The sequence below is a fragment of the Scomber japonicus genome, chromosome 23, assembly GCF_027409825.1.
Source record: "Scomber japonicus isolate fScoJap1 chromosome 23, fScoJap1.pri, whole genome shotgun sequence".
Lineage (NCBI taxonomy): Eukaryota > Metazoa > Chordata > Actinopteri > Scombriformes > Scombridae > Scomber > Scomber japonicus.
This window is the reverse complement of record NC_070600.1, coordinates 6,000,685-6,023,121: the sequence shown is the minus strand read 5'-3', so window position 1 is coordinate 6,023,121 and position 22,437 is coordinate 6,000,685. Positions and strand designations below refer to the sequence as shown.

General features: G+C 37.8%; 1 protein-coding gene across 1 annotated transcript; it reads right to left on the bottom strand.

The window, feature by feature from the left end:
- Positions 1-931: 931 nt before the first annotated feature.
- LOC128353515 (NXPE family member 3-like) lies at positions 932-11,808 on the bottom strand. Its single transcript, XM_053314211.1, has 6 exons — positions 11,713-11,808; positions 5,729-6,151; positions 2,602-2,897; positions 1,972-2,042; positions 1,577-1,774; positions 932-1,485 (listed from the first exon to the last, which is right to left on the bottom strand). The coding sequence occupies exons 1-6, from the start codon at positions 11,806-11,808 to the stop codon at positions 932-934; spliced, it is 1,638 nt and encodes a 545-aa protein (XP_053170186.1).
- Positions 11,809-22,437: the final 10,629 nt, after the last annotated feature.

Here is a 22,437-nt window from a genome sequence, read left to right as displayed (position 1 = left end):
GATCAAACCCATTTCTGTGTAAATTTTAGTGGGATTACAGAAAAAGGGAAATCTCCTTGACTCCCCTCTTGTAGTTTTCAGAAATTTGATTGGTTTTATAATCAGTCTGTCTTTCACATTATCACTTTATTTGTTGATGAAATATATAATACATTTCAATAGCTTAAAGTTGATGAATATATTTTATGTAAAAATTCAGGTGGTGTTTAAGTCAGACCAGTAGAGGTGAATTCTGAAGTGGTAATTGAGTTGACAGATTCGGAATTGAATAATAAAATTAAGTGTACTATGTGTACTCTGTTTACCCAAAATTGTTTGCCAGCAAAAAGATTCAATCAGAAACCACCAGGAGTTTTATTGTCGACAGCAAAACCTGGAATCATTATACACAGACAGAATCTATGCAAAAATAAGGAACTAAAAGAACTAAAATAATACTTCTATACTTTCATACTTCTAATATTGCTGACCTATGTGAAAAAGTGGTTTGTAGTTACTTCTGATGGGCATGAGATTTCAACTTACAATGTCAATGTCCTTCATGAACAAATTGGACTGTGGGCACGAAGAAAGGCGCATGTTGACACTTCAAACACTTGAACTCTTTCAGCTTACATCATCACCAAAGGGCACTCACTTACTCTTTTGTTTTTTCTATTGGGATTTTCTCACAGCTCATTCAGCTGCTGCTCAGTTACTATATTCACTACAGGCCATATCAATTTGAATGCTGTTCAAATATTTTTCTTACTGCGTTTTTAAAAAAATGTGCAGAATGACATACACCTCTTCTTTTAACAAAATGCCCTCAGATTTCATTATCGTTAGCAAATAATCAAGTACCCTTTTATTAGATACAACATTGTTCATTGTTAGTAATTATCACCAAAATTTTACACTACAATTAACTGGACTGATCATAAACACACATCTAGCTCCTCTTTTGAGGGCATATGTAGGACAAGAGGACGTTGATCATATTCTTAATAATGGGAGGTGGTGGATGGAGGTCATGTGGCAGGTGATGGGCCAAGACCATCTCCCAGGCATCCACCAGGTGAACATTCAGTCCTTTGAACATGATCCTGAGCACCTTGTCAAGCTGCATCGCATACCAGTCACTCATGGTCAGCGCTACAAAAGGCGTCATAGCTTTGGGGTTTGCAGTCCGGATCACAACCAGTGTACCTGGAGCTCTCTCCAGCAGCCGGACCACTGCCCTGCGGATGTTCTGCAGCCGTCGGATGTAGAGCTCTGTGGGGAAAGTGCTGAAGTGTGCCCAGATGCCAAAAACTACAACAGTGTTGATACCTCCAACTACGCGGTCTACTTCATTGGCAATGGAGTGCAGCGCCATGGCTGGGACACCGGTAAAACGGATAGGGGGGCCGTGGCAATGGAATGTCACCAAAATGTTGTTTGCATTGTCTAAGGCCATGAAAGGTCCAACTTGTCTCGAGCTGTGCAAGTCAAACTCCTTGAGATCTAAAAGTATTACAGAGAGAACACAATTGGGACATATTGATTATGTTCACACTGTAGCAAAATGTTGCCAGAGATTTATTTTATTAATTACCTGGTAATGCTGCAGTGAGACATTCAAACCACTGCCTGACGGTGGAGTCGCCATACAGGTGGACAGTCTTGCCTTTCAGACATTGACCGATAGCAGAAGATGTGCTGAACCTGCTGACTGTGGTATCACCTATGGCTCGCCACTCATCCTTATAGTAATAACCAGAGGGTCCAGACTTCACACTGCTGCTCTTTACCTCTGGTTGACATAAAAAAGAAGTTGAGGGATATAGCTGGCATTATTGTCATCTTTGCTATTGTCAACAAATGCCATTAAAAAACAAAACTAACAACGCACTGGTAAAGGTAATGGTAGATTGTTACATTTAATTGTCTGAAAGCAAATTAAAGTTTATATTACGGGCAGAGGCTGAGTTAGTGAGAATTCTGCCTTACCTTTCATTTTTGGCAACACGTTGACACTGGTCAATCCTGAGGCCTTAATGGAGACTTTCAAGTTCACCCCCCTGAAGAAAAAAACCCCACACATAATAAAATATCCTTATGTAGCAGACTGCTTTTTTCAGTAAAATAAACAAAAACAACGATAAACCAATTGTACACTATTTGCCTAGCACCTATTGAATATACATTTACAAACACTATATGATTGTTGCTTAGTGTAACTGACAAGCCACGTTAACAATAACCAAACCATTTCTCAATGCAGAGACTAATTTATTTTGCTATTTTGAAACTGAGATACAACCTTCCAAGGTTGTATCTTTACATTTAGTAAAATACCACATCCTAAAATACATTGTACAAATGTGTTTGAATATACTGAATAACAGTAAATACTAAAAGATTTTCTCAATTTAAGTCTTATCAATTTATGTATTTATAAGGATGAGTGATTAAATGCATAGAACTACAGTGAATCAGGCTGATTTGATTTTGGACTGAAAACACCTCCAGATTCATTCTTTATCAGCTTACACACTCCTGAGATTTATATAGAATTACATATTTATATATTGATTTATATATTAACAAAATGCCAGTCCTGTGTCTCTGCTCCTTCACCTTTTAAAGAGCGTGTTCTCCTTGCCGTTGAGTTTTGGCTTGATTCCTCCCGTGGAGTGGTCGATCCTGGCATCACAGCTCAGGCTCTTTGGCTTGTAGCAGAACCACGGTTCACCTGTATTGATGTCAGTGTAGTTGCACAGCGGCTGCTGGGTAGGACGCAGGAAGACATTGCAGATGGTAGATTCAGAGACTGAGCCTGTACGGAAGACGCTCCGAAAATAAACCCTGTCTGGCTGTTCTCTGGTCAACCTTTGCAGCACTGTGACAGCCTCACTGGGGTGAACCAGTGTCACCTGAAAGGACAGAGAATCAAGTTCAGCCCACACTTCTTGAAACTGTCATACAGTAGCAGTAAAGGCAAATCAAGTGAAAATCACAGGTGGGACTAAGTCACACATGCAAGTCTCAAGTCTTAACCTTCAAGTCTCAAGCGAGTCCTAAGTTACAGTAGTGAGAATGAAGCAAGTCAAGTCGGGTCCTTGCTATACGTCAAACAAGGCAAGTCATTGCTGATGTCAAGCAAGCAACAATCAAGTCATAAGAATTCCCCAGTATCCACATTTAAAATCAGTTCAAAGACACAGTGGTCATGAAAAGGTGAGTTTAATTTCAACATTAATGATAACTGTTGCAGCCTGCTTATGCCTCGTGAATCTTACTGATATTTGGCATGTAAAAAAAATAAAAAGTCTCCTAAATGAGTAAAAATGGAGAGTAGGGCTCTGAGGGTCCAGACTCTAGCACTAAAGTCAAAACATAAGTATAACAAAAAAGCCTCCTGCATTTTTCCACCAACAACTCCTGGAGCATGTGGAAGGGCATAAAGAGCATCACAGACTACAAAGGAAGGGATGCTGAATGCCCTCAGGACTCATCTCTTCCTGATGGTTGTTGTAACAGGATAGACCTGTATCGGCTTGGTTTTGTGTGCAGTGATCACAGTGTCTGTGTTTTGTGGGTGTGGCCAGTGTTGGGCAAGCTATTTGGAAAACGTAGTGAGCTAAGCTACCAGTTACTCTACATCAAATGAAACTTGACTACATTGAAGCTACCCACCAGAGAAATGTAGCAAGCTGAGCTTCAATAAAATGACAAAAGTAGCTTAACTACATCAAAGCTTCTTTTTTTTTAAAAAAACATGGAACCAACTTCATTCCAAGTCATTGCTATCTAGTGATCAATAAAACTTTAAGACAAACAGATAACAGACAACTGTTCACTCTCTGCTTTTACTGTTATAAAACCATGGCATCAAAAACCAACAACAAACATATTGTGGGGGAAGTACACCTGTGTTTGCATGTATGCTTAATTTAAGGCACATTTGGAGGACAAATCGTAAATGACCTCAGTAACTTGGTTCAAACCACACGAGCAAAATAAGAAAAACCTGCTCCAAACAGTAAGTAAGGCTAATGACTGAAAATGTGAGAACTGTAGTTAAACTAGTAATGCCGCTACTTGTAACACCGCTATTGACCAACACTGGGTGTGGCTTTCACTTGTGGTGAGGAAAATTGCATGTTGATGGGCTGATACAGGTGTGCTCTGGTTTAACCTCCAACCTGCAGGTACTTAACCAGCAACACACACAATAGACTAGTGATTTCTTTGTCTCCTCAAACATTGTATTTTTCTACAAAGAACTGCAGTCTGTTGTTTTTTGCCCACTTCCTCACAATGGTTGGTCACTCTGGAATTTGGTGGTTGTTACACTCTCAACACCTTCTACCCCCTCTTCAAGTCATCCAGCTCCTTCCACAACACCAGGCTCACACTCCCACCAGGTGAGCTGCCCTTCGATCATAATAATAATTAAAATTATAATAATACATTTTATTCATAAATCACTTTACCTTTGAAAAAAATGTACCAGTGCATTGCCATAGGTGCACTGTTGAGTCAGGTGGGGAATCTTATATTCAACCTGGCAGAGACGGGGAGCCAGCTGCTGTTCTGAACATATTGTAGTCTCTGGAGAGTGGAGACTCTTGCTAGGGATCCCAATGAGAAGTGCATTGCAGTCACCCAGTCTGGAGGAGACAAAGGCGTCGACCAGCTTTTCAGCTTAGTGTGGGACTGAGTTTGGCAATAATTCTAAGATGGTGAAAGGAGATCTTGCAGAGGTGTTTGATATGGGCTTCAAAGGTGAGTTGAGGGTCAGATCTTACACCAAGGTTGGTGACTGATGAGGAAAGTTATGGTTATGGAGGATGACTGGATCTGGTATGTGGTGCCAACTAAAATTGCTTAGGTTTTGGAGCTGTTCAACTGGAGAAAGGTGTGTTTCATCCACACCTTTATCTCCTCCAAACAGGCAGTGAGTGTTGATAAAGAAGAAGAAGAAGACGAAGACAAAGAAGAAGAACAAGAAGAAGATGATGACGAAGCTTCAGGGGAGTTTGTGTCAGTTTTCGTGTAAAGTTTTGTGTCATCAGTGCAGTAATGAAATGAGATTCCATAGCGACTGATGACATGGCCATGACAAACAAGCCAATGTCAATGTAGTAGTTATGTTACAACTGTTAAAAAGGCAAGTCCTATCTCAAGTCTGAGTTTAGTCTCAAGTCAAGAATACCAAGTCTAATGTAAGTTGAGTCGTTTTACAATGTAAGTGAAGTCTCAAGTCCACAAATGTGCAACTCCAGTCTACCTCAAATCAAGTCATTCACTAAAAGTTACACATTTCATATCAGGTGTAAACCAAATTGATCTCCAGATACCGTTGTCTGAACCCCTCTCCTGAGCAGTGATTGTTCAAGCATAATTTAGCCACAGTAACTAGGTACAGCAGACCTGTCAAACTGGATTTCTCCACATGGTGAAGTCATATGCATGGGGTTGTAGTGAGAGGGTGGTGTAGTTTTTAACCTCTCCAAACACACCTTTTAACAAAACCCTGCTCTAATGTAATCTGCAAGCATTAGCATGCCCAGCAGGTAGCAACTGATTTTTTTAAAGAAATGTAGTAGTAGCCACCTAGTGTCTCAATATTTTAATGGTATTTATTACTCTTAGACACACTAAGTTACTACAGACTGTGGGGTAGGGGGCATAGCTAACGGCCCATTGGAAGATAGACTAATATCACAATCACATTAAACATAATAGCTTTTAGCATCACCTCAACCTGTGCGCTTCCCTCCCAGAGTAAAGAAAATACAGCAGAGTAGGAGCCGTTGAGAAGATCCAACACTTTCCCAGCCACACCTGCACCAAGTGCTTGGTTGTGCAGGCGGGCAAGTAAGACGTCTCCACCAGACTTCTTGGGACGACCATGAAAGTCATACATTTTGATCATAACTTCCAGCTGATCCCCTACGTGCCACTGCTGTCCACCCTTCTCTGGGAGAATAGTGAATCTGCTGTGGGCAGGATCGGTGGTCTGCTCCAGGGAAAGAGAAGCTGACAAGGATGGAGTTTCCGGCCAAGCAATGGAGTCTAATAGGAGCCGTTCCTCCAGAGCATCATCATTGGACAACAGTTGCAGGTGAAGTCTTGGGACAGGGCAGGAGAAGTTCACTTTGTGCTGAATCTGACAGGGGCTCTAGAGAGTGATGTGACAAAGACATTTATAAAAGAATTGATAAACATAAATGTACTAAATGAAACAAAAAAGATTTTTCTCCTCATCAGAAAATCAACTGAATATTTGTAGGGGTTGATGAGAGAAGTGAATAGGAATTTTCCTTCCTTTTTCGAAATCATTCTTAATGAATTTTCAAATGACAACAATATTACAATTTGATGATGATGTTAATATTTAACACAACTGAAGAGTTAGTAGTAGTTATTCTGGTGAAAAACTAATGCAGTTTTGTGTTTCCTGAATTAGTTGATCATTCTAAAGTATTGTGTTCATTGCCCAGGCCTGATAAGTAAAAACACAAGTGAATCACATTGTTACATTGGGTAAAATGCATCAGTACCTGACTGGCTAAAAAATAGTCACTATGTGCAAATGATGACAGAGAGAGAAGGGCATTTAAGAGTCACAGCGTCAGCAATAGCTCAGTATGACAACCCTCCATTAGGTAAAAAACTTCATATTTTTGATCTGATATTTGATAGTTCAGACTTTGATAGTGAACACCCTGATTTCTCTGCTATAAATAAGGCAGGTCCTCTAAGACTCACACTTAATTGTAGTCCCTTTGATTTGAACACCCAACCCTGATTTCACCTTCTGTTGTTTCACATACTGTTACCATAGCTCACATATGTAACATTGGATCATCCTCAGTACATGACAAAACAAAACTTTAATATAATATACTATAATTTTTATATATTTTCATTTTATTGTTTTCATCTATATATTTTCTTTTATCAACAATGTGTTAGTTCTTCTGTCTGTGGCACTCTGTTACAGTGACTGGAGATTCTCTAGTGTTTCCTTGTATTTCACCCCTCCCTGTGTTCCTAGTGCTTCCCAGTCTGTGTCTCTCTGTTTGTTTTTATGTGTGTGGGTGTGGCTCTTCTGGCTCCAGGATTTGCATATTCTGTACACCTGCATACCATTGTTTCATTAGCTTGCAGTGGAGCAGCTGGGCTCTTCACCCATTAACCATTTTGTCAAGTCCACTTCAGTGGAAGTTTCTGGATCTACTATTTCCAGAAATAATACACCTGTAGAATAAAGCGTTATAAGGGTTAGACTCAACACTAAGTCCATTAGTTACTGCTGAAGACATACATGGGTCAATGACGTGACGCCTACATTTGCAGTCCGACTGCATGTTATTCAGTTAGAAAAAGGTTTAAATGGATAAAAAAATACCATATATATGTAGTGGCTTTCCTTTATATGTATTCACTTTAAGTATTCAAAAACCACAAGTTATTAGTAAGTTTTCTGTTATTTAAAGTGATAAAATATCATGTGGTGCGACCGTCTGTCCATGACTGCTGTTATGAAAACTTATTTGAAATTACTCAAAATCTATTCAAATTTATTTTCTGCCCTTTGTGGCATGTTTTCCAGACTGTTTTATAGTACTGTACAAAATTACAACCCATTTGTATTTATTTTCCCATCATAACAATGATGATTTTATGAAATATCATGTGGTGCAACCATCAAGAAACAACCACTCTGCGACTTTTATGATGAAAATCATTCAAAGAAAGGATGCTGCATCATACACTAGTTTGCCAAGGACCCATGGATGCAACAAGCAGCTTTGTAACCCTTTCTACAATATGGAAAAAATGAAGCTTTTTAATGGCAGGTATGTAGTTGCCATATTTTGATATCATGTGGTATGACCTCAAGAAAACGATAAATATTACGTTATTTCTACAAATATATATTTTGATTATAAATTTCATAGTGACCTTTTTGTGGCAAGCTAGCTTGTTTTGTTTAGGTGGTCAATTCTGTGCCTGTAAATTTTGGCTGAACTTGAAAATATCATTTGGTGCGACCAAATATCATGTGGTGCGACCATTGCAGAGTGTTTTCAATGACAGATATGTCCAAGATTAGAGACTTTTATATTCAGTCAATAATTTATTTACATTCATTCTTTTATTTTAGTATTATTTGGAATATATTTGTATGCAATTTGAGTCATTTTTTCTAAGATTTCAGAAGCAACAGTTTACGTTTAATTTTTGTATAATATCATGAGAAAAATACAATGTCACTTTGGCAATTATGCATTTATTTGTAAAGCATTATTTATTTCTAACTGTTATAATCTATTTTACCAGATCGCACTCCCATGCAAGGTAAAAACTGCTTGCCATTGGCAGTGTGTTAATTCTGACACTGCAGTAAGAGCGGTGTACCCTGCTAGGAGAAGAGAAAGATAAAAACTGTAAAAAGCCAAAAATAAAGCACCATGAAGTACATATCGCTCTGGTATGTTTTTCATTACCTGGACGGATTGCAATTTTTGTATGCATGTTCATCTACACTATGTAGAGTATAAAGTAAGTATTGGGCCATGTGTCCATGACACCTACATGAGCATTCATGATATCCCTTTTTAAATCCACAGGAATTAATATGGAGTTTTGTAACTATTACAGCTCTTCTGGAAGGCTTTCCACAAGATTATGGAGAGTGGCTGTGGGAAGAAGAGCATTGCTGAGATTAGACATCGATGTTGGATGAGAAGGCCTGGCTCATAATCTCAACAACATCTTGGTGATGAACTAGACGTGGTCTGCCACTTTGTGTCTGAGTTGATGTTGTTCTTAAACATTTCCACTTTTCAATAATATAATTTACAGTTGACAGTGAAATATCTAGCAGGGAACAAATTTCACAAACTGACATACCAAGCTTGAATTCATTGAATTCTTCAGAGCAACTCATTCTTTCACAAATGTGTGTAAATGCAGACTGCATGGCTAGATGCTTGATTTCATACACCCAAGGCAATAGGTCTGAATAAAACACCTGAATTCAGTGATTAAGAGGTGTATCTCAATACTTTTGTCAATAAAATATATCAATAGTCCAAAGTGATACACCATAGATTTATGGCATGACTTTGCATTTCTGTCTCAGCTAGCAATGAAGAAAACAGTAGAGAAAGATTCAATATATAAAATCAAGTCAGCTTGACAATGACTAGATAATAAATATTTCTGTTCTAAATGATTCAATAATCAAAATTGACTTATTCCATTGTCAAGTTAAATGAAAAGTTTGTTCATGAGAAAGCAATGAAGGCGTGCTGCACTTCTGTTTTAAAAAATGTTTATGAAATGTTTGAGTTTATAAAAATTCTGTGAAATTGTAATAAAACCACTGGTTTAATTCTATTTTGTATTAAAGTCATTGTTTTTTTATTTCTTTCAATGGTTTTTAATGATATGAGGTCTTTATGTCATTTGGTGCGACCATTCAGCATGTGGTACGACCATTCATCATGTGGTGCGACCAATAATACCAATAACTGTATTAAATTCAGAGTAAAATATCACTTTTCTGTGGCAGTAATATTAATCACTGATACAGTATGTTTAACTGAATTGTTTTTTTAAATGGTTTAAATCATTTTTAAGCAATTTACAGGAAAAATAAGTCTTACACACATTTAAGAAGGCAACTGTGACATTATAGAACATAAATATGAGATTATTATTTACAAAAACTCAAAAGACATGCAAATAGTTTGTTTCTAGACACTTTATATTACTCAAAACATAAAATATTTAAGCATGTTAAGGAAATTCATTTATTTTAAGATAGATCATGGTCGCACCACATGACTTTTTTTAAGGTCAGTTCTAATTCATTGAGATGAAAAAACACATAAAACACTTAATTTACTATTTAAATATGGATTTATGTGTACTTTACATTCTTAATGTTTGAACTACTGCAATATATATTCCCATTTTTATTATTTTAAAATTGACCTGTTGAAAATCCTTATACGTCATTGACCCACATCTAAATTCACTGCCTGGCCAAAAAAAAAGTTGCCACCGAAAAAAAGGTCACACACTCTATTTTTTTGTTGAACTGCCTTTAGCTTTAATTACGGAACGCATTCGCTGTGGCATTGTTTCGATAAACTTCTGCAATGTCACAGGATTTATTTCCGTCCAGTGTTGCATTCATTTTTCACCAAGATGATATGGGAGAGTCGAACCACTGCGCAAAGCCTTCTCCAGCACATCTCAAAGATTCTCAATGGGGCAAATTCCAAGATGACAATGCCAGGATTCATCCGGCTTAAATTGTGAAAGAGCGGTTCAGGGAGCATGAGACATCATTTTCACACATGGATTGTCCACCACAGAGTCCAGACCTGAACCCCTTTGACAATCTTGTGACATTGCAGTAGTTTATCGAAACAATGCCAGTGAATGCATGCCATAATCAAAGCTAAAGGCGGACCAACGATATATATTAGAGTGTGTGACCTTTTTTTTGGTGGCAACTTTTTTTTTGGCGAGGCAGTGTATTTACATGTATGTCTTCAGCATTAACTAATGGACTTAGTGTTGAGTCTGATGCACAGGAAGGCAAGTGAGTTGTAGACCAGGAACACAGGAGAAAGAAACAGTTTGGTAGTTAAGAATTGTATGTTATTTTTATAACGCTTTATTCTACAGGTGTATTATTTCTGGAAATACTAGATCCAGAAACAGAATAACAGAATATGCAAATCCTGGAGCCAGAAGAGCCACACTCACACACATAAAAACATAGACACACAGACTGGGAAGCACTAGGAACACAGGGAGGGGGGAAACACTAGAGAATCTTGAGAATCTTCAGTCACTGTAACAGAGTGCCACAGACTGAAGAACTAACACATTGTTGATAAAAAAAATATATAGATGAAAATATCTAAAAATTATAAAGTTTTGTTATGTATTGAGGGTTAGGGTGAATGATGATCCAGTGATGATCCAATGTTACATATGTGTGCGTGGCAAAAGTATGTGAACCTCTAAGATGATAATTTCAACAGAAGGTGAAATCAGGGTTGGGTGTTTAAATCAAAGGGACTATGATTAAGTGTGAGTCTTAGAGGACCTGGCTTATTTACAGAAGAGAAATCAGGGTGTTCACTATCAAAGTCTGAACTATCATGGCTCAAACAAAGGAGATTCATGAGGACCTTAGAAGAAGAGTTGCTGATGCTCACCAGACTGGAAAGGGTTACAAAGACATTTCTAAAGAGTTTGGACTTCACCAGTTGACTGTAATGTAAGTCAGTGTTCATGACTCCACCATCTAGAGAACAGTGAACATCAATCTAGTGCATGGCGCCAGAGTTGCACAGAAAAAGTCACTTTGTCACAAAATAGCTGCCATCTATGGTTTGCTCAAGACCACACGAGTAAGCTGTTGGTAAAATGTTCTGTGGATGAATGAGACCAAAAGTTTCAGCTTGAATGAGAAGTGTTTTGTTTGGTGATGAACAAACACTGTATTCCAGCATCACACATTACACAAGTGACTGAAAACAAGGGTTCACACAATTTTACCTCAATGCATATGTGAGACTGGACAATGTTCCTCAATGATTGAATGAATAATAAAAAATATATTTTTATTCTCTCCTTTGTTTAATTGTGTTCTCTGTATCTAGTTTTAGGACTTGTGGAAAAACCCACTCAAGATCAAATTCTTACCTCCAGGACGTCCATATTAAAATGTGCAAGGATGAAGACAAACACAGCCAGGAAAACAAAGATGGCAGCATACTTTAGACAGCGAAAGCTGACCATCATTTCTCTACAAGCTCTGACCTTCATGATTGATGATCAGTCTTCACTTGTGCCTAAAATGACACAAACAAGCATCAAAGGTGAGAGTAGAGTCGAAAAAGAATGCAGAGGTTCCTGACTGCTGGTGCGGGGGTGAGAGTTAGACTGCCAATGGTCAGAGTGGATAGTTTTGGAAGTGAGGATTTGGAGCCAATGACCAGTACTTCTGTTTTTCAGAGTTGTGTTTGAGGAAATTATTATGCATCCAAATGTGTAGGTCAGACAGACAGTTAGCTAGGCTGCTGGAGGGTGAATCGTTGGGGGTGTATGTACAACTGAATATCATCGGCATAGCAATGGAAACTAAGAGCATCAGTTCGAATTAATACGTAGGATGTACAGGAGGGAGAGGAGGGGCCTGAGAACAGAACCCTAGAGGACACCACAAGTGACCAGAGAGATAAAGGATTTGTGTGGACCAAATGTGATGAACTGTTTTCTGCTAGTGAGTTATGATTGAAGCCATTGTAATGCTAGACAAGGGGTTCCTATTGAAGAGAAATGAGTACTTGAATCAAGGAAGAGGAGGAGAACGTTGTAGGAACCAGTGTCAACAAAGAGGAGGAGATCATTGACCACACAGTAAAACTATCTCTATGCAAATTGATATGTTTGCCTTTAAATCATTTCTCCTAAACATAATCCAGTCATCCAGGCACGTGCACACATAGGGCCCTAGGGGTGCTTGAGCCCCTGCCCTTTTTGCCTCGTATTAAGTGCCCTCTGTGTGTGTGTGTGAGTGTGTGTGTTTATTTGTTTGTTTTAAATAAAATTAATAAATTCCTGTTAGGGATGTAAAAAAAAAAACGCGGTACAAAAACTACCCATTTCTTGTAATATGGGGTTGTTGTGTGTGTTGAGCCGCTGCTTCTCTGTCCGTTGCGGCTCCACTCGGTCACAGAGTCGCGAGGGAAGGAGAGAGAGAGAGAGAGAGAGAGAGAGAAAGCGCTCTGGAGACTTCACGTTTCTACATCACAGTTATGTACGCTGAATACTGGACAAATCTGGCTTCCAAACTATTTGTGAAATCACAAATCTTACACACACTATGGCCCACCCTTTAAATGTTGGTTTTCAATGAGCACAGAGAAACTTTCCACTTTCAGCAGATTAATGTGAAAACAGCCTACAGTGTCAAACTCTGAGCTTCACTGTACAGAATGTAATGTTATGTGCAAACATTTAACTGAATGAACAAGAAGAAAAACATATTTTTGGTTGTGGAGACTTTACAGATATTTAACGTTACTTCATGTAAAGCAGTCACCTGTGTAACACGGAGTCTGGACAGCAATCAAATCCAAGCTCATTTCTCACCTGTCTTTTTCTTTTTGAAAAATAAACGAAGGTCAACCTGTCTTCTTTTTCTTTTTGACGCTATGACGCTATTAGCATGCCCGTGTTCCCGTGTTCAGAGTCTTTAAAACATCCAAAAATATTTCAAGTCAGTATTGACCCCGATCAATGATCGATTTTTTTAAATTGAAGCTTCATTAAATTCAATAATCGGGTCTGCTGATCACACACATCACTGATGAAAGAGTTTTCAGGTGAAGCAGTCCTTTAAACTATTTCTTCTTATTTTATATCAATTAGTTAAATTTACTCACTAGATGAACTTGTTCTTGCTGCGCCACAAATCCTCCACACAACTGAAAGAGAAAATGTTCACATATAGTTGACTAGTGGTTAGTCTATGTGACTTTAGCAGAGTAACATCTTCCTCTCACTGAACCACACCACTTTCATTTTTTCCGCCGTGAAGCAGTTATACTGAATATAAAAATATTTGAAACCTCTGCACATACACATCAACATCTCACACTCATTTTTCATGAGCATAATCCCTTTATTTATTAGTTGCACACAATATCTGTAAACACTAAATTAACATTGTGACATAATTACTTTCCTAGTTACAGTAATGCAGACACTTTTACTTCTTTTATGTCGCTTCTTAAAACAGTTATAATATAAATGTGTCACAGAGCTTACTGTGTATAACAGTAATAAGGGGTCACTGAACTTTTTATCACTAATTATGTCCATATATGGAGATAATATCTGTACATTCAGGCACTGAGGAAGCTTTTGGCAAAGCAGGAGCGTTATTTAGTCTTTACTCTGGTTGGTGTTCATCATAGTAATTTGTTGAATTTACTCAACCGATGAACTTTTTCTCACTGTGCCAAAGATCATCCACACAACTGAAAGAGCAAATGTTCACATATAGTTGACTAGAGGTTAGTCTACGTGGCCAGGCACGTGTTTAAATATGAGTAATATTTCAGAAAAACGCTCTATTTTAATCAATGTGTCAGCTTCTATTTTTGCCGGACGTAGGAGCACGGCGCATCAATCACGCAGAGCAGATCGTGCGGGACAGGAAATCGTGTACAAAACACAAAATAAAACACCGGATTAATGTTCAAAATAAAATGCAGTGTGTTTACGGCGGATCATATTTCCTTCACTACAGGTCTGAAGTACAGGTCCGAGGCTTAGATATAAAGTTTATTGTGACTTTGCTACTAACGTGTGGGGTAACAAAATAATAATGCTAATAATAATAATAACATAGTAATTTCAGCATTCTGGGGATATAAGCTGTAATATTACTCATGTTGACAATCATTTGTTGACACAAAAGAAATGGCAATTTCATATCACTTTCATCTACAGGACACACAGCTAAGTAGTTAGCTTTCTATTAGCACTTTAGTTTTTAATTTTACATTAATTTCCATATTGTGTAAAGGACCGGAAAAAAAATTGGCAGGCACATGCTGCCCTTTTCTGACTTTGAGCCCCTGCCTCAACCAGCCACAACGAGAGAATCCGGTTTTCTAAATAAAGCATGTCAAAATACAACTATATTTCAATAATTAAACACCCCTTTTGATGAATTCGGTGTGTGTGTGTCTAATCAGAGCACGAGATGAACACACACAGGCACACACATGCATATACACATACACACACACACACACACACACAAGAGAGAGGGACGCAGAGTGGGCTGGCTGGGATGTCATACACACGCAACAGAGGAGCCGAGGAGCAGAGCTGATTGCCGACCAGCGCAGAGAAATACGCTTCTGATGTGAACTGAAGGGCTGTGGCACGCGCAAGAATTTCTAAGCGCCAGGTGGCTCACTCATTTAACCACTGCAACTTAATGTAAATGAAAATAAAGTACTGGGACTATTCTACATGTAAAATGAGTAAAACAAACCAAAACCAATAATTCCAATAAAAACACAACACTGACAAACCATTACCACTGACAACAGAGACAGACTTCCATTACACAGAACACACTTGTGAATAGTCACTATGAATCAGAGCAAAACAATACTAAAATACCCACAAGAGCACTGTTACTTTGATATTTTAGATGCATACATTTAATACCTTTTGTCAGGTACTATGTTTGCATCTCTAAAATTACTATTATATATATATTACATATATTACATATCCACTGTGTGTGTCCTAGTGTCCCCTATAATAGAAAATGGTGTGTGAGTGTGACGTGTACAAATCTACGTCTGGTCCAAACATTTAATTAACTGTTGCAGTCACATTCCAGTTGTCATGGTTTGTCACTCAAATGTTCATTCATATAAGTTAACTGACCTGAAAAGAATTCCTCATTGGATGTGTTGTGTTGGTATAAAACTTTTGTCTGACGTGGCAGCCCACATGTGGAATATTAAACAGGCATAAATATTTTATTTAACTTTTATTATCAGCTTTTGTATCACATCAGTATGTTACAATAACTTTGTTTCAGCAGTCATTTGGAAACTTACTGTAAACAAAAGAATCATCTAGTGACTCTTTTGTAACTGCAGTGTACACTCTTCATATTAGATGATATTCAAGTTCACAATAAAACAAAAACTACATTAAAAACAGTCTAATGTCCATAGCCATCACTGAACAATTAAGTGTGTTAACTGTCCTAATAGTGTCCTAACTGTATCCTGACAGTAGCATCTCTGGTGCTACAAATATATGTAAAACGAGTAAAACAAACCAAAACCAATAATTCCAATAATAACACAACACTGACAAACCATTACCACTGACAACAGAGACAGACTTCCATTACACAGAACACACTTGTGAATAGTCACTATGAATCAGAGCAAAACAATACTAACATACCCACAAGAGCACTGTTACTTTGATATTTGAGATGCATACATTTAATACCTTTTGTCAGGTACTATGTTTGCATCTCTAAAATTACTATTACATGTCCACTGTGTGTGTCCTAGTGTCCCCTATAATAGAAAATGGTGTGTGAGTGTGACGTGTACAAATCTACGTCTGGTCCAAACATATAATTAACTGTTGCAGTCACATTCCAGTCATAGACATGTTTGTCACTGTTTGTCACTCAAATGTTCATTCATACAAGTTAACTGACCTGAAAAGAATTCCTCACTGGGTGTGTTGTGTGGGTGCAAAACTTTTGTCTGACGTGGCAGCCCACATGTGTATTTTATTTAACTTTTATTTTCAGCTTTTGTATCACATCAGTTGTTTGCAATGTACCACACAAAGTCCTTACTGTCAAAATTAAATAATTTATCAGCAGTATGTTACAATAACTTTGTTTCAGCAGTCATTTGGAAACTTACTGTAAACAAAAGAATCATCTAGTGACTCTTTTGTAACTGCAGTGTACACTCTTCATATTAGATGATATTCAAATTCACAATAAAACAAAAACTAAATTAAAAACAGCCTAATGTCCATAGCCATCACTGTCTCACTTGCTCTTAAAAAGGATTTAAGATTCAAGAGTGTTTATTTATCACTCACTCATATAATTATACAATAGATAGTTTAATAATGGATAGTACTTGTAAGAGGCAGTTGGATTTTAGTATTAAAAACTGTTGAAAGGGCAATAAACTATAAACACTGACTGAAAGAAATATGTAAAACATAGGCTACATATGTGTTATGTTGTTAGATCAATGTCCTTCATGAACATATTAGACTATAGGCACAAAGAGTTGACACTTAAAACACTTTAACTCTGGTGACCTGATTTGGGGGAAGTCATTAAAGGTAGAAATTATGAAAAAATGTAAAAACAGCAGATCTACATGCTCAAACCACATCACACTCTAACATGTGAGTTGTAAGCTTGCAGATTTGCAATTATATGTGGCATCCTTTGATGAAAATAGTGGTTTAGTGGTTAATAAAAGCAACTAATCAATGAATCAGGATAGTATATGAATATGGTTATTGTTTTCCAATACTTTAGATAACTAGATTTAGACTGTTCTGAACATTTAACGAGTGTTTATCCACACCATGCTGGGAGGCACACACCTGGGGCCTGTTTCAGGAAGCAAGTTTAACAAACTCTGAGTTTAAACTTTAACTCTAGGTGGACGGACCCTGAGCTGTCAAACTCAGCATTTTTGGTTTCAGAACAGTAATAAAAGTTAGTTCAATCAACTCTGAGTCAAGGTAACCCTGAGTGAAGCTCATTCATGAGGAGATAAGCCTTTATCGATGGAACACAGATAACAAAGAAAAAAACAAAGGGCTCAATCCTCCTACTTCTCCCCATTGGAGTTGGAAATGTTAATGAATGCAGATAATGAGAATATATTTAAGAAAACTAGCAATACAGTAGCAGCAGCAGCATAAGAACATGAGCTGACGTGGCAGAAAATTACTAACTGAGTCAATGTGTGAGTATTAATGGAAAAAAAGAAATGTTTTGTCTCGGGTGGTCCACTTATTCAACATTTATATTCTGTGTATGTGTGTGCGCGGCACATTTAATATTCATGCAGACCCCAACAGGTACAAAACGCAGGCCTACTTGGCAGCAACTGAATATGAAATATAAAAATATAGCTCAAACAAGTAAGGTATAATTTAATTAGCAATTGTTATGTTGTTTAGCCTTCCCTACCTCATTAAACAGCATTCAGTGGCTACATTCAACATGTGATATATAGTTCAGTAGTTAGTGAAATCTTCTAAGCAAAAAACGAAAGTCAATTTCTCAGCTAACCCAACATAGCCAGTATTCAATATTGTATATTTGAAAGCAACACCTGATTTATGTTTAATTTAACAGTAGCTGGTATAGCGGTTGACAGGAAACAGAGAGAGAGAGATGTAGTCAATGACTTTGCAGCGCTTATATCTATACAGACTTTATTTTACAAGTGTAAAACCATCCAATCTAACAGGTTTAAACTGTAAAAATGATTTAAATTACAGTCAAAATACTCATTGTGATTGAAAACATGTTGTCCACTGCAATTGTGATTGGCGGTGTTTGCCAGGCCACCTTAGTGTATAATGATATATTCTTTCTGATCCCATCCTGTAGTGTGCCAGAGGTGCTCCTGGTGTCCCACGGCTATGAAATTACCAGAAGTGCTTTTGGCTATAGCTGTTGCATTGGGTAGGGCCAATCAAGTAGCTCCTGGTCTGAATAGTGAAGCCAATACAGAAGTGAAATAAAAAGAAAAAGCAGGAGAGTTCAGAGGTGGGTGCTGATTCAGTGTGTAGTAGAAGTAGTACAAGTATTTCAGACACTACTGTGATGTTTCAGTATTTACAGACCAAACTGACCCGAAGCACATGTTGAGATCCACTTACAAAGATCCAATATCTTTGTTTTTGTTTTTTTTACATTATAATAGAGAACAAAGCTACAGCAGCTTTGTAATAATAAGGACCTAGCTATCTAAATAAATCACGTTGCCCACAAGCATCCTGGTGCCTTTCATACTCAAACAGAAATGTATATGAAAGTGTGTGCTAGATAATATACATAGAACAAATAAACACACTAATAATCACTGTATGACATTAACATGAAACCATGAATGCACGTCACTTATCGCTGATAAACATTTTAAAAAGCTCATAGAAAGACTGCGTGCTCTTACTTTGATATGCGGAAATGACGTCACCAGTAGGCGATCACTTGCTATCCAAAAATAGCCGAGTGATACGAGTGGATTTTCGTCCACAAAACTCCGTGTGTGTAAAAAGCAAATCCACAAGCGTAGAACTGAGATCCACAAATGTTTTTTCGATTCACAAATAAAAACTGAGTTCACAAATGCTTTTCATTTATTTGTAAATTAATTGAATGTATTTTTTATATTTGTGGAATTTGTTTGTGTATTTGCAGATCCGTTTTATATTTGCAAAATATTTTTGAGTATACAAATCTTTTTTTTGTATTTGTGGAAGGTGTTTATATTTACAGATTACACATTTACACACAGATTGTCGATCTGCACACACACAATCATTATGAAACAAATCTAACTCCATATGTTTCTCTCTGCTTTTCCCTAACCCTAACCCACTATCATTTCTTCCCACGGTACTGTGCGTTCTGCCATGCTTTCTGTATTGGTAGAGATTGGTCACAGGACGATGTCTAGCCGTTGGGAAATTTTAGTTATTTTGGGTGGGAATTTGAGCTGCTGGTAAAGATCAACCTTCATCTGACTGCCACTTGCATCCACGCGTTAATATGGGCCACTCCCTCTGGTTAATCTTTTTGCTCCTTGCCAAATATCCTTGTCTTGCTGTTTAGAGGGTGCTGGTTCTCACTTGGTTGTGACGCCATCTGTACTGGCCATGAGTGAAATCTGATTTGCTGCCAGTAAGAAACCGCTTTTAACAATGAATATACAAAAGAATACATTCTTCTGTTTCCATGCCAGCTTGGTTAGGGTTAGATGGAGATGATATCGTTACTCAGTCGCAGACGGGTTACAAAGATGAAACATCTTTCCGAGAGGATTGCAAAACATGAGAGTGACAGTAGTCAATAGTAGACAATCTAGACAATGCTGTTAAAGTGTGTTTACTTGAAAAGGTAAATGTTGTTGCCCAAATTGACAGCACGTAGGCTACAGGTGTTCAAACAAGTGGAAGAAAACAGGCACCTGCTCAATGGGATCATCACATGTTTTTAACTAAAGGCAGCAGTGCATTGAAATATGAGCCTTTTGTCTGGACATAGTCAAATGCGTGTATGTTTCAGAATAGGATTAATCCTAGAGGCTATTTTCCTGTTGAGCCAGCTTTGACTATCTCCTCAAAAACAGGTTCAACAGGAACCATTTTTGAATGTCTTTTTGAACCCCCTGTTGCGCCTTTGGCATTTTAGGAAATATAATGTGGCTAGGCTATGAAATGAGCACTCTGGTGTGAGAAGACTTCAGTGTATTTGAAAAGCAATGTGCATTTTTGATCAAATTCATTTGAGTGGTATGAAAAATGAAAGAAATGCTGTTCTCCTATGCCATTCCTCTTAGATTCTGATCTCACTTAGCTGTAAAGGTATTTTAAACAGATTGACAGGTAGCCACAGTATGTATTGCTTATTTCTGCAATGATGAAGGCTGTGTATTTATAAGAAATATAGAAGCAGATTAATATTATTCCATTTATGAAGATGGAATGTGGAATGTGGAATCAATTTCAATTATCTTCCACACTATTGAGTACGCGAGTAGACGAGAGTCACCAATAATATCATTAACAATAATAACATCAAAAAAGATTCAATTGAAGATTTATTTATTTGCCAAAAAAGAAAACAATGAACTGGCTCCGAAGGACTGACTGTGGCTCCCATGTAGGCTTCCACATCCTTTTGCTGTTAAACAGAGATTAACCAAAGAGAGAAATGATATTTAAGATGTAAACACTCTACTGCATTAAATAGTATGTAAAAGTAAGATTCATCAAAGAAATGTAAATCATGCCTGTCATAATAATTACATCACGACAATACATGGACATGACCTTGATATACCTTGTTTGTTCTTTTCAGTGAATAAGAGCTACGACTCCTCAAGACATGAGCCAAGTTCCAACATATAAAATTTGCCCCTGCGATTTGTAAATATCCCAAATGTTCCTAAAACTCTTCATTCCCACTATCAAACTATGGGCCATGTATGTAGGCTGCAGGCATGGTTTAAATGATTAAGTTAAAACTAGGGTACTGGTACCTCTCACATCGGAAAGTATGGTATTTGCACCAATATTACCATGTTAACGGCAATTGTGGCATCAAATGATCTTAAAATGACAATAATATTGTTTATCTCAATTATTTCGTAGATATATCGTCCAACAAAAGGCCTACCCCCAATTTTTCTATTTACTGATTCTATATTTCTGTTGTCTTCTTTACAATCTGATCTATTCAAATCAAGTTTTAAAACTATACACAGGACACAGCTCATGGGGGTCTGTTTCACAATAAAATACAAACAGAAAGAATAATAATAAACATTATATTATATATTATATATTATTATATTATTATATCCATGAGGTGTTAAAAACAACAACATCAGTATCCTTTGAAGTTGTTGGTGCCCCATTAATTTTTACACCACTGTCAGTGACATGTGACAGTGTCTGTCAGCTGTCTGTCAGATGACTGGTCTCCTCTGTCTGGCTGCTGCAGTCAATCACCTGTCATGTAAGAACATGCATGACTACATTCCACCTGCATCCATTTAGAAGCTCTATCCTTCTAGGGAGACCCTGTTCACTTTCGACTAATGCCATTGTCAGACATCGCAACACTCCCGAAATTCCCGGGAGTGTCCCGCATATTGATAGCAGCTCCCTGATACCCGCAAATGAGATACAATCTCCCGGAATCTGGAGTGAGCAAGCAAGAATGAGTACTAGAGAGTGACTGTGTGTGTGTGTTTGTGTGACTATCAATGCAGCGCGTGTGAGAGCAAAGCTTCCTGATTGGTCTGTTTTGCTGCTTAGTATATCAATATACCCCCCCACACCGATCCTCCCTGAAATTAGTGTATACAGGTTGGGATGTATGTTGATTGGTTGGTTAAGGACTGATGGCGACAGAACGCCCTTCCTGTTAAGGATGACCAGGAGGATCTTTGTGTTTGACAGTCAAATGGCTAACGTAATAGCTGCTGACTAGTCATGGTGACCTTAATAACTATGCTCTACATTTCAATGCTGTAAAGTGGTGGGTGATGCCACAATTACTTACAGAAAAGTATTTCACTACAAAAAACCCCACTAAAATCTAATCTAATGGAACTATATGTATTGTCTCTACCCCCATGAAAACATGATGGAAACTGGCATTTTTCGGCTACAGCTCCATAGACCCCCATTCATTCTGGACTACCTCATGGCTGCCGATCCCAGTCCATCACTGGGTACACTGATGTAGATTTACAGTGGGTGTTGGATTACAGCAGCTTGTTCAAATATTTATAGACTGGGCGGACCGGACTTGAATTGAATTGGTTGCTCCAATCCAATCAAATCCACTTTATTTATATAGCATGATTTTAACAAACACAAGGTTTCCAAAGTGCTGCACAAAAAGATAAAACAGAATAAATAGATAACACAATAGAAGGACAATAATCTACATGGTGTCAAAAGCCAAAGAGAAGTGGGTGGGTTTTAAGAAGGGTTTTAAAATGAGAAAGAGAGGAGGCCTGTCTAATGTGCAGCGGCAATCCGTTCCAAAGTTTTGGAGCTGCAACGGCAAATGCTCGATCCCCT

What these genes read in the sequence shown, in the direction of transcription:
- LOC128353515 (XM_053314211.1), bottom strand. Translation starts at nt 11,808, where the DNA reads ATGGTCAGCTTTCGCTGTCTAAAGTATGCTGCCATCTTTGTTTTCCTG. An exon ending in GAGAACACGCTCTTTAAAAG is followed by an intron (nt 2,043 to 2,601) that starts GTGAAGGAGCAG and finishes TTTTTTCTTCAG; the next exon opens with GGGGGTGAACTTGAAAGTCT. An exon ending in CGTGTTGCCAAAAATGAAAG is followed by an intron (nt 1,775 to 1,971) that starts GTAAGGCAGAAT and finishes TATGTCAACCAG; the next exon opens with AGGTAAAGAGCAGCAGTGTG.